The following is a 12,700-nucleotide window of genomic DNA, read 5'->3' as shown; positions in this document are numbered from 1 at the left end:
TTTTTTTTTGTTTTTTAGCTTCACAAGCTTTCTCAGCGTTTGGCAAAACAACTCTCAAAGGAATAAATTACAACAATGCCCTTTGCCTTATCTTCTTCCCTTCCACGCCCTTTCTTCCCCATCCCCGACGCCCATGAGCCCCTAGGCGGCCACATCCTTGGCTCTCGGCGGTTGCGTCACCCAACAAACGCGCCCACCTGCGGCAGCCAGCGGCATCCCCGTCCCCGCGCCCTCAGCAGCGGTGTCCCAGCCCCGTTCTCCGGCTCTGCATCCTCCCTCGCAATCGCACCCGACCGCTGGCTCCCCATGGCGGCATGTAGATGCGCTTGGATATCGGCACCCATGGTGGCTCACTCGCGCCTCCTAGTGGCCGTGGCTAAGCCCGCGCGCCGATGGCCATGGCCGCTTGCGCCACGACAGCGTCCGCGAGCTCGAGCGCCCATGGCAGCTCACGCCTCCGTGGCGCCTGCGAGCTCGAGCACCCATGTCTTGGCGGCGCCCGCGCAGTAGCGCTGGCGAGCCATAGTGCTCGTGTGCCCAGCAAGCGGCACTCCTAGCGACTGCCCGCACCCCAACGACCGATTGTGCATGGGGAAACCTGACATCCGTACGCAGTGGGGCCCACTTTGGTGGGATGAAGCTGTGATAAGCTATTTTTTTAGTTTCATCCTAACTCATCTCTTTGTGAGAGGAGAAAAAATAACTTCAACTATGAAGCTGTTTTGAAAAATGGTGTTTGGCAGAAAAAAAAAACAGCTCATGAAGCTGTTGATGAAGATGTGTCGAGAGACACTGAGTAGGGAAACTTTGGTGGTACATAATGTAAAACAGATGAACCGATATTATAGGAACCTTTATTGAACCAATTAGGGAAATGTTTTTTTGCAAAACTATTGTAACTCCATCAATTTGTTGTTCACTTTATTTGGAACTTTTAGACTATACAAGGGTCTATTTGGAACACATGCAAATTTTTATGTTCCTACGTTTTATCTGTGAAATTGAACTGTCATATGCATTTTTTTTTGCATGATTCCAGTGAAAGTCAGGTGTTCCAAACAAACCGTAGATGAGTTAGAAATCATTGTTAGGTTGTGCACTTATTGACCAAAGCATTTTACGGGGCAGAATGGCAAAAGGTTCGGTTTATTTTAGGGATGTAATTTGTGGCAGCATTATCCATGGGCTGGGCCCGAACGGGCCAGTCAATTTTGATTATAAAAACAATTTAAATTAATATTTCAAGCCAAGTTCAGGCCAACAATTTTTTTCCGTTCACATTTCGCTGACTAGCCCCTGTTCATCAAGATTTGCAGGCCGGGCCTGAGATGTTCATGGGTCTATTTGCGACATCCTTCTGGACAGAAGTTGGATGATGATTCAAGCTAAGCTCGAGGGGTTGAAAATATTATCATTGGGCCAGGCGTGTCTGTATCATTTTGTTTTCCTTAATGGCCCTGTTCGTCTTATAATCCGTACTTTTTTAGCTTATTTTTTTAGCCGGAACAGTATTTTTCTCTCATAACAAATCAGTCGGAACAGTGTTTCAGCTTGTTTTTTCAGCGATACGAAGAGGGCCAATATGTGGAAGCTCAGTGGAAGCGTGAGATCCTGCAAAAGGCATCTGAATTCTCAACGTTCATTCAATTTTGGAGCAGTACTCCCTCCATACTAAAAACTGAAGTTGTTTTGGACAGCGACACGGTCTCCAAAGCATAAGTTTAACTACTTATTTTTATAAGCCCTGTTCGCTTGGCTGATAAGCCATGACTGAAAGTACTATTGGCTAATTTGTTGTGAGAGAAAAATACTTGTCGGGTTCATAAACCCGGGTCCCTCATGGACCGGCGTCCCAGCAAAAGCTCGGCCCAGCAGACGACATTGCGAACGACGCTGCAAAATCCTGGGCCGGCCCAAATGCCTAAACGACAGGCTAGAAGGGCGATCCAATCTCCGACCGGAATGCCTCGCTAAATAGGAACAACGCTCGCTTCCAACTCCAGGCCCGCCTCTCCGACCGGAAGGCCTAGCCAAGGAGGAACAACGCTCGCTTTCGACTTCGGCCCGCCTCTTCGACCGGAAGGCCTAGCCAAAACACCGCTTCCTGAACTCCGACCCGCGTCTCCGACCGGGGACGCACCGAACCCCTGCTTACATCTCATCACCGACTGGTGCAGTCGGAGCCAACTGGGACCAACCAACCGGGGACGCCCGCTCGGTGAGGATCAGGAAACGGACTGGAGGCAAGTAAGGCAGGGCACTCAAGTCAAACCGTAATACCGAGGACCGTACCCTGTACACCTATAGGACAGTACCGACAGGACATGTCAGAAGAGTGCCCTGCTATAACAGAACTGACCAATTATACGAGATTAAGTAGGGAAATCTTCCGCCGAAGCAGATAATTTAGCAAACTTAAGCCCGTATAACCCGGTAGTCCGTGAAACCACGAAGGATTTCAAACCAATCGACATACAAACCAAGATCGTACAAGTTTAGCAAGTACCATCACATTTTACATAAAGTTCGCAATGACAGTTGGATACATCAGAGTTTAGAATATGAAGTTATTACAAACCAAGTTCAATCTGAAATAGCGGAAGCAAATAGTTTTAAGGCCACACACACTTTTAGTTCAGATACAGTGCCAGTAGGTAGTCATCTCCAACAAAAGCATCAGATGAGAGATATGGAGTGACCATTGCCCTTGGTCCTAGTTGTCACCCATCGCCGGGTACAGGCAGTTAATGCAATAGCCGTAGTACATTTGACCATCTACAACAACAATGGGAACAACGCCCTGAGTACGAGAAAGTACTCAGCTAGACGTACCCGTCTTAAACCAAAATAAAGCGACACCAAGGATTATGCAAGGCTTTCTTTACTGGGCTAGCTGACTTGTTTGCGAAAAGCATAAACTATCATAAAGAAACCATTTTAAGTACTTTGCATCATCTTTATTATGACCTATTCATCTAGGTAAGCACCTGTACTATAGTAATCACTTGATTAATCAATAACATCCAGTTACCAACTTAGATTTAGCATATCTCATACCATCCAGATAACCATTAGTGTTCCATAATAATTACTACGATGCCAGTAGCTCGAGTCAAGTGGCTCACTATCCAGGAGCGATGGCGATTCGAATCGATTCCTAACCAGCTGGTGATTTATTCCTGTGGTAGAACCACCTAATCTAATGCCTCACAGAAGTGCTCGTCTTCCATTAGACACTAAGCACCCAAGGGAGAACACTAAATTACTCGGTTCCGTCAGGCACACCCCAGGGGAGAATCCCGAAAATCCATATTTTTCCCTCAGGATCACAAATGAGAGAATAAAGCTTACATCATTCTTAACCAGTTCTTACATCACTTTACATATACCTCAGGGTATAACATTTATTATTATAATAGCAGAATATAATCATATTATCAGAGTTGTAAACAATTTAATTAAACAGCGGAATATAAGCATGCTGATCAGAGTTACAGCAGAAATAAACATCTATTAACGACATGATGAAGTATTGATATATAAACTACGACAACAGATTATTAAACTTTCATTTATAAAATCATTTGGTGAGAGTTATAAATAACAACTACGATCGTAGCGTAAAGGAAAATCCTCGCTGAGCCCACCCGGAGGAATCCACACACAAAGGTCAGCTCTAGCATACTACCTGTTACTTGCAACAGGGGGAATAAAACCCTGAGTACTCAATTGTACTCAGCAAGACTTACCCAACAGGAGAAAAGAACAGACTCTAAGGATATGCAAGGCTATCTGGTTGTGGGTTGCATTTGTAGAAAGCATTACTAAGCGTGCGTCCTTATATTTAATTTTTAATAATAGCCACATTGGTTCATTAACTAACCATTCTATGTAAGCACCTATACTACTTTCAAGCAAGTGGTAAGCAATCAGATTTCCTTTTCCATCTTCCATCTTTAATCTTTAGTTCTTACTACGATGCTAAACCAGTAGACAAGCCGTACCGGATAGCCCGGCGATTCGCGAATCAATGCCCCCAGCTGGGTACCCCGAAAACACACGCCCCGCTTGTGCCCCAGGCACAAGCCGGACCAACCCGTCACTCTCTTGTCCCGGGTGTCCAGGTCCCTGTCCAAACTGGGACTCCAAGCCCCTACCCCTGAGTCCCGGACTCAGTGCGGTGCAAGGACCTCCTCCACCAAAACAAACCCTAACAGTCGGTCCGGAAAGAGCCGGATCCGCAACAAGAGAGCAACAAGTCTTCCAAGCACCCATACACAAGTATGTGCTCAGGATAATAAGTCTGTGACCTGCCTAGAGTCATATGCAATGATCGGTCCTTAACCGACCAGACAGAGAAAAATGGTGTAACCAAGCTATGACCCGCCTCCGCGACGACACAACTTCTTACACCCACCAATACCCAAACCATATCCCTGCCCAGTCACCATTTTATATATTCCAAGTGATAACCATATAGTAACATATTTCTATATCTCGCGAGTGACAGGCAATCACTCGACTTCTACCGGAGTCGTATATCATAGCAATCTACACGATCCTGTCATACTAGTAAGACTCATAGGATATATATATATATATATATATATATATATATATATATATATATATATATATATATATATATATATATATATATATATATATATGCAAGTGGGTTTCATTCAACTCCTTAAAACTTAATGCACAAATATAATTTAAACTGCAGAAAAGTAGGGGTTATGCACCGAGGCTTGCCTGGGTAAGTAACATTATAAAAGTTAGCATTTCCATCTTCAGGATCCGTTCACCAATACACCGTCTTCGGCTCGGCTCCAATGTCACATCCACGTGCTTATCATCTAGTGCACCTAAATGAGATGCAATGATGCAAATGCATGAATGCAAAGAAAACACACATAATGCATCACATAAAGGCACTCAAGATAAGCATCAGGTTTATAATCAATTATTAAGTTTTTATTGCAATAACGCGTGTGAGAACAACATAAATCTATATATCGATATTCTATGTAAACACATAGCCATATTAAGCGTTCATTTGACACAACGACATCATACGAATGCAGTGGAACCATATTTTCTATTTTTACATACTTTTATTATTTATAAACCATTTAACAAGCGTCAAACAAGTTAAATCAATAACGCAATCATAGCAGCTATTTAAAGACTACAAACAGTACAGGAGATTCCTAACACATGTAAGAATTTATAGTAAGAAAAATTCAGATTAAACGCATTTACCAATTAGCCTATTAAAAATAGTACAACAATTATAGGAGCATATTTATTTATTTATTGCAGACCTAAAAGTAGTGAGCACCAGATGAATTAATCTACTCTAACACATAGTACAGATTACCAGGAGTCTAACCAAACAAGAATCATGATTTTAGGATTTTATTTCGAATTTAAACATATTTTACAAAGTTGAACCGATTTGATCCACTTTTGGAAAAGAGAAGAAGCTAATAGACACAAATGCGTCGGGAACCTCGAAGTCCTTTTAAAATCTTATTACCCCTGCAAGTGCAGCCATGGCCGGAAGGACGAGAGCATAGCCAACGAGGGAGCAAGCTCGCGTGGCCAACTGCACGTCCAGTGCAGCGGCAGCAGTACCAAGCAGGAAACAGACACGCAGGGGCAAGCGGTAGACACCAAGAGAGTGAGATGGAGAAAAATAGGGCGACGGCATTTACACGGCTCGGTCATCCTTGCCCGCGAAGTACCATGACGAGACACGGTGAAATTGACACGAGTTGACTCGGAAACAAGACCACGTGCTCTTGACACATGCACTCTTATGTATAAATAGTCGTAACAGCACTTTGCATTGGAGCACGTTCATCCATCGTAACTTTTACACGGTTTACTAATTTACACAAGCTTCGCTTATCGTTTCCCGTATATTTTAAATCAAAATTTCGAGAAACTTGTTTTGAAAGTTTTACTGAGGCCTAAATCGTGGCGCTAAAACGGATCGTAACACCAGGGTGTTACAATTCCTCACACAAACCACACTCACCGATAAAGTGAGCTACAGATCACCAATGACACTTTCCAAGTAGCCACGGGATAACAGTCCGGGACCGCAGTACCCAGGGACCGCCCGACTGCCAGGACGCACCTTGGGCTCACTCTTCGCGTCCCCGTCATACCCCCTTCGTCACCAATCTGCCAATTTGAGTTTATCCTGGCTCAAATAGTGTCACTAGCTTCGCGGTCGAAAGGTACTTTATCCGGCCAACTAAATGTGAGGCATGTGTTCAACATGACAAGAGGGACGAGCAACAACCAGTCCTTAATTGACACAGACAAAAACTAACAACACCCCAGAACCCTGTCTGGTTGCCTCCAACTTTTTCCGTTCGGTCTCCAATTATCCATCACACATGGTTAATTCCAGGATATCATTCTTTCCATAGCTTAATTCTTCTAGTAACCACCTATAATGTAGGTGACCGGATATCACTGATCGCTACCGGTCTAAGCAAAGCTAAGCAATTATTCGATCCTGACCTAACAGGGTAAAAGATAATAAGGTAGGCAATGATAGTAATAAATGCATCAACGGTTTCAATCAACTCCTACAACTTAATGCAACAATATATAAACTCATATATATAGAAAGAATTGCTTTTATAAAGTAGGAGACTTAGAATGCTCCGGGGCTTGCCTCGTTCGAACGAACTAGGTTGATGATCCACGCACTCGGGCAAGTCCTCTCCTTGCTCCTCTTCCTCTGGTACCTCCTGTGCCTGGACTTCTTGTGGAACTGTCCCGATCTACTCTTCCTGAACTACTACTAGCAACTCCTCCTGCGATCCTGTATGATGCAGATGTATGAGTGCTAATGCATAGGTGCATCGAAGAGATGACATGTAATGATCATGATGCATGAAATGTAGATGAACATGTTTAACTTTATTGGACATAGTAGAAGTAAATCTCTTCTACAAGGTGGCCAACATCATCCAAGAACATGTACTACTATACTAACATGCCAAGTCACCACAGCAATCTAAGATGCTTCAAAGATACACCAAAGCAAACATTATTAACTAATCATGCATGAAAGAAGATTAGTTTATTTCATTTTAAACTAGGGCTACAATAGCAACATATATTTCTGATGCTCATAAAAATCTAAGAAAATTACAGTAGCATAGTACTACTCTAAGTAGACTACCATAAAATTTTTATGGCATTTGGATAAGTAAAATAGCCTACACAAAAATGACAAGCTATGGTTGATAATTAAGCATGAAATTACTTTGCACTATAAAAAGTGTCAAACAACAGATTTGGTATTTTTCCTATGTTCTACACAGTAGACAATCACTGCACAAAAATTATCATACATATGTTTTATACAATTTTTGCTCTTTATATAAAATAACAAAAATCATCAATTAATGGCACTTGAACTACACATCAATATTTCTCTACAGAACATGCATGACATATATTTTTCCTACAAAGTACATCTCAAGCATAGATCAACCAACTTAGAATCATATTTTTCTGATGCACATTCTATTTATTAGCCATTTTCTAAGAAATTAGCATTTATTCAAATTAAATAAAGCTACACAGAAAAGTATCACAAATTTGACATGAAATATTTTTAACAGATAGATCTAGTCACAAGAAACCTAGCAAAACTTATTTCAACAAATTTGGAGCTATTTTGAGCAAGTTATAAATTTCTAAAGCATTTAAACAAAATCTGAAAATCATTTCTTTAATTCTTTCTGAAATTTCCGGTTCAAAACTGCTAGATCCACCCGGATCACTACCTAGGCTTTCACCCCTGCGGCTGACAGTGGCCCCCGTGGGTCAGCCGGTCCCAGCTGCCAGCCTCACGGGACAGGGGAGGCGGCGGACCGCCGAGATCTCACCGACGGCAAGGTCTCTGGCCCGGTGAAGGTGACCGACGTGCTCCCCACCCTCGTGCGAACCCAACGGTGCCCGTGGCATGGGCCAAGGAGCACGGGAAGCCGGCCGCTGCCGTGCATGATGGAGCGGTGGCACAGGTCGTCGCTGGTGAGGCGTCCCCGGCCATGGCATGGTGAGAGGAGGTGCTCGGGAGACTCGGCGACACAGTACGGTGCTCGTGCATGAGAAAGGAAGGAGGGAGAGGAAGCGGAGCGGGGCTGTCCGCACGGAGCCAAGCTCCGGCGAGGAGGAGCTCTCACCGGCGAGGGATTCCCGGCTGGTGCAGGCTTACCATAGCGAACCGATGCGAGCACCGGTTGCGCGTGGTGGAGGCGGTGCTCAGGGCAAGACGGAGCTAGCCCTGGCGAACTGGAGCGGCCGGAACGGCCAACGCCGACGAGGAAGCTGGTGCGGCGGTGGTGGAGGCAAGCGCTGCTGCTGTTGCTGCTGTCCGAGCAAGAGGCAAGGGTGGGAGTGCGGTGCCAGGGTGCGGCTAGCCGAACCTTGAAGGCAACACGGCTGGTCGGGACGGGCAGGCCGGTGGTGCCAGCGCGGTGAGCTCGCCGGCACATGGCCGCCACGCGGTGTGCGCGCTCTGGCGCCGGTCGGGGCGTGGGCGCGGTGAACGGGAGGCACGGCGCGGAGGCAGGCCGGGCCGGCCTGTGCGGCTAGGACCGAAAAGGAGGCGAGGCCCATTCAAGGTAAAAATGATCTTTTTCAATTTCTTTTCTCTCCCAAATTCATTCAAATGAATTTTTGAACATTTTTAAAGCAGTTTCAAAAGTTGGTGTAAACATGAAAGTTGTTCCATTTTTCAAGATCTACAACTTTGCTTTAATGACCAAAGTCAAATTCTTGCTAGATTTTGAATTATAAAATTAAAGTCAATTAAATTTTAAAACCCTAATTTTGAAGAATTATTTTTAAAAGCATAATTTGGCAAAACTTTGAATATAAACTTTGCTCCAAATTGCATCCTAATTACTTCTAAGTGGTCTAAGTGATCAACCAAGGTACACACATGGCAAAACAAACATAGCATCCAATCGATTAAAACAAAACTATGCAACATACATGTTTCATTAGTATGCTTCAATTCTATATTTCATGTCATGCTTATGGATGCATAATAATGATTATGCTCATGATTTGCAAAATGTTAATGCATGCTTAACACCGAGGTGTGACACCTGCAACCTTCCAGACATATCAGAACCCAATCAGTGTTGTGGGCGCCGACATTTGCCCTACAATGTTATGGGCGCCCACAAACTCCCATACCAGACGAGCATGGTAAAACCCCTTGCATGTCTCTGGGCATCAACAGTATGGTAGGCACCGACGTCTGCCATACCAGAAGAAGACGACGCAATCTCCCACATGCATCTGACATTCGGCATGTTCGCTGGTTGGTTTCTGGGCTGGTTTGGGCTGGCTGGTGCTGGTTTGTTGTGAGAGAAAAGCACTGTTGGCTGACTGATTTGGGCTGGCTAAAACCAACAAGCGAACGGGCTGATTAACAATGTTATGGGCGCCTACAATCATCTTGTACCCGACAGCATGGGCAACGAGACTTAGCATACGTACACACATTATCTCTCTTATAAGGCCATCCCCTTCATCTATAAAAGGGGGTGCGCTCTCTCCTAAAGAGGAGAATCAGTCCACAACAACTCGAACAACACACATGATCCGTTTGTAACCCCACAGCGAACTTCGAGCACCTGGGCTCAGGAATAAAGTCACCGACCGACTCAAACTGGACGTAGGGCACGTTACCTGAACCAGTATAAACCCTGTGTCATTGAGTGCTAGGCCACATCCGATCACAACGTAAGGCAAAACTACAAGTATTTACGTGTCGGTCATTTTCTACATCAACAATACTGTTCGTTGACTGAAAAAGTACCGCTTATAAGCCAAGCGAACAGGACTATAAAGATATTTATCAAAAAGTGATATATGTAAATTTTTGTGAAAGTATTTTTCAAGACAAATCTATAAATATGGTTTTCACATTTTCAAACTTAACGACTTAAAAGTTATTCATGATTTATATTCTTAATGTTTGACCCAAGTCTTATCGCGCAAAACGATTTTATTTTTAAATACGAGGGAGTATTCCGATTCGTCGCTGTCAGCTCTTAGCACTGAATTCTAACCGACTTTAGTTGCCGGCTTATTCCGACAAATGCAGCATAATCTCAGAAACAGATGGATACAAACCAAGCATCTTCACTCTTTGGTAATTTGTCCAAACATACAAACGACGATGTGACACGCACTGCATTGCGCCTATAAAGTCTTGCATTTTCCATCCATCCCAAAAAGAAAGACGTTTTTGACTTTCAAATATATTATTTGAACCTCCGTCTTATTCAAAATTTTTATATAAATATCATATATCTTGTTATGATTTATTTTATCATTAAAGATATTCTAATAATGATTTATTTATTTTATAATTTACATAAATTTTTTGAATAAGACAAATGATCAAATACAATGTCTAGAGGTAAAAAAAAATCACTATTTTAGGGACGGCGACAGTAAGAACTAGGCATGCATCGCATCATTTCATCCTGTTGCTAACATCACCTTGTGGGCTTGTGGCCTGTGGCTAGACAAAGTCCCTGCACCTGCACCTCATGGCGGAAGCGACGGAGCATTACGTCCAGGCGCCGGCCATGACCACGCCGACGCCGCTCGCATTCGGCGTGCGTCGGGGGGAGCCGGTGCTCGTCGGCCCTGCCGCGCCGACGCCGCGCGAGACGAAGCGCCTGTCGGACATCGATGACCAGGAGACGCTACGCGGGCACGTGCCGTTCGTGTTCGTCTACCTCGGCGGGCGCGGAGAGGTGGTGCGCGCCGCCGAGGCCGGCGACCGCGACCCGGCGGCCGCCATTCGCCGCGCGCTCGGCGAGGCGCTGGTCCCGTACTACCCGCTCGCCGGGCGGCTGCGGGAGGTTGAGGGGCGGAAGCTGGTCGTCGACTGCACCGGCGAGGGGGTGACGTTCGTGGAGGCCGACGCCGACGTGCGGCTGGCGGAGCTGGAGGCGGCCTCATCCGGCGGGCTCAGGCCGCCGTTCCCGTGCATGGACCAGCTGCTGTTCGAGGTCGACGGATCCGGTGGCGTGCTCAACTGCCCCTTGCTGCTCATCCAGGTAGGTACTACCCATGCAAGTTTGCTTCAAATTCCAAGAAAAATAAATAAATAACGCTCGCTTGCATGATCTCCCTCTCACTAGGTGACCCGGCTGCTCTGCGGCGGCTTCGTCCTCGCGCTCCGGCTCAACCACACGATCTGCGACGCCATTGGCATCGCGCAGTTCATGTCCGCCACGGCCGAGCTCGCGCGCGGCCTCCCCGCGCCGACCGTGACTCCCGCATGGTCCCGCGAGCTCCTCGAAGCGCGGAGTCCGCCGAGGCCGTCGTTCCCTCACCGCGAGTTCGACGCGGTGCCGGCAAATGTTTCTGTACCCAGGTGGGCAGGTGCCATGCCGGCGGGCGACATGATCACGCGGACCTTCACGTTCCGTCCAGCCGACGTCACCGCGATCAAACGGGGCCTGCCGCCGAGCATCCGCGACATGGCCACGACCTTCGACACGCTGACGGCGGCGCTGTGGCGCGCGCGCACGGCGGCGCTGTTGGTCCCGGCGGACGAGGAGGTGCGGGTGGTGTCCATCGTCGGCTTCCGGGGCGTGCCCGAGCTGGCGCTCCCCGCCGGCTACTACGGCAACGCGTGCGTGCCCGTGTCCGCGCTGACCACCGCCGGGGCGCTGCTGGCCGGTTCTCTGGGCGAAACCGTGGAGCTCGTCCGGGAGACCAAGGCGGCGGTGACCGCCGAGTACGTACGGTCCACGGTGGACCTGCTGGTGCTGCGCGGGCGGCCGTGCGTGGCGCTGCACAACCTGTTCCTCGTGTCGGACAACCGGCACGCGGGGTTCCACCGCGTCGACTTCGGGTGGGGCGAGCCGGTGTTCAGCGGCCCCGCGGCGGCGCTGTTCGGGCCGAGCTTCTTGGTCCACGTCGGGAACGGCGGTGGCGCCGACGGGGAGGGCAAGGGCAAGGTGGGCGTGCTCATCGTGCTGCCGCGCCCGGCCATGGACCGTTTCGCGTCGGAAGTCGAGACGTTGTTGAAGAGTTAGCGCGCGCGTGCTAGCTCCAAGCTCCAACCTTGTTGCGTGTTAGCGCGCGCGGAGACCAATCGCAAGTTCTCAACACATCGCCTCCAAGCTCCAACCTTGTGTGTACACTAGTGTTTCACTGTTTTGTTTGCTCGATGCTGGTATCTAGTAGCAAACAGGCTGTTCGCTTGCTCGTATCTTGCTTATAAGTCATGACTTATCAATCAACACATAGCATTTTTTTCTCATATCAAACCAGCCAATAGTAATTTCAGTCATGGTTTATAAATGAAACTAGCCCAAATAAACTGGGCGAAATACAGTGTGAATGTGTCTACTCTGAACTCGAGGAATTTGGAAGCTCCTGACACCCGAGTGTTGGATGGTTAAAAAAACACTCGAAGGCGGTGAGATGACAGAATCGAGTATTTCAAGTCCACGAAACACTTGATTCTCGTAACCGTAGGATCCGGATCAGATGGAGAAAGGAACTAGAAGACTATGACTATATATTATACTGTGGGATTTGCTATATTTCATGTGTCTGAAATATAGACTTTTCTTCATATGACAACCATAGAACATCACGTGTATACTATGCGAATATC

The 12,700-nt window shown here is 46.7% G+C and overlaps 1 protein-coding gene across 1 annotated transcript; it reads left to right on the top strand.

Moving 5' to 3' along the window:
• Window positions 1-10,433: 10,433 nt before the first annotated feature.
• Window positions 10,434-12,202, top strand: LOC136514218 (benzyl alcohol O-benzoyltransferase-like). The gene is made up of 2 exons (XM_066508199.1): window positions 10,434-11,126; window positions 11,211-12,202. Exons 1-2 carry the CDS (start codon window positions 10,611-10,613, stop codon window positions 12,111-12,113), a joined length of 1,419 nt encoding a protein of 472 aa, XP_066364296.1. The 5' UTR covers window positions 10,434-10,610; the 3' UTR covers window positions 12,114-12,202.
• The last annotated feature ends 498 nt before the right edge of the window (window positions 12,203-12,700 follow it).

The sequence above is a fragment of the Miscanthus floridulus genome, chromosome 16 (genome assembly GCF_019320115.1).
Source record: "Miscanthus floridulus cultivar M001 chromosome 16, ASM1932011v1, whole genome shotgun sequence".
Taxonomy (NCBI): Eukaryota; Viridiplantae; Streptophyta; class Magnoliopsida; order Poales; family Poaceae; genus Miscanthus; species Miscanthus floridulus.
Note: the sequence above shows the minus strand (reverse complement) of the source record. Positions and strands in the feature narration are given on the sequence as shown.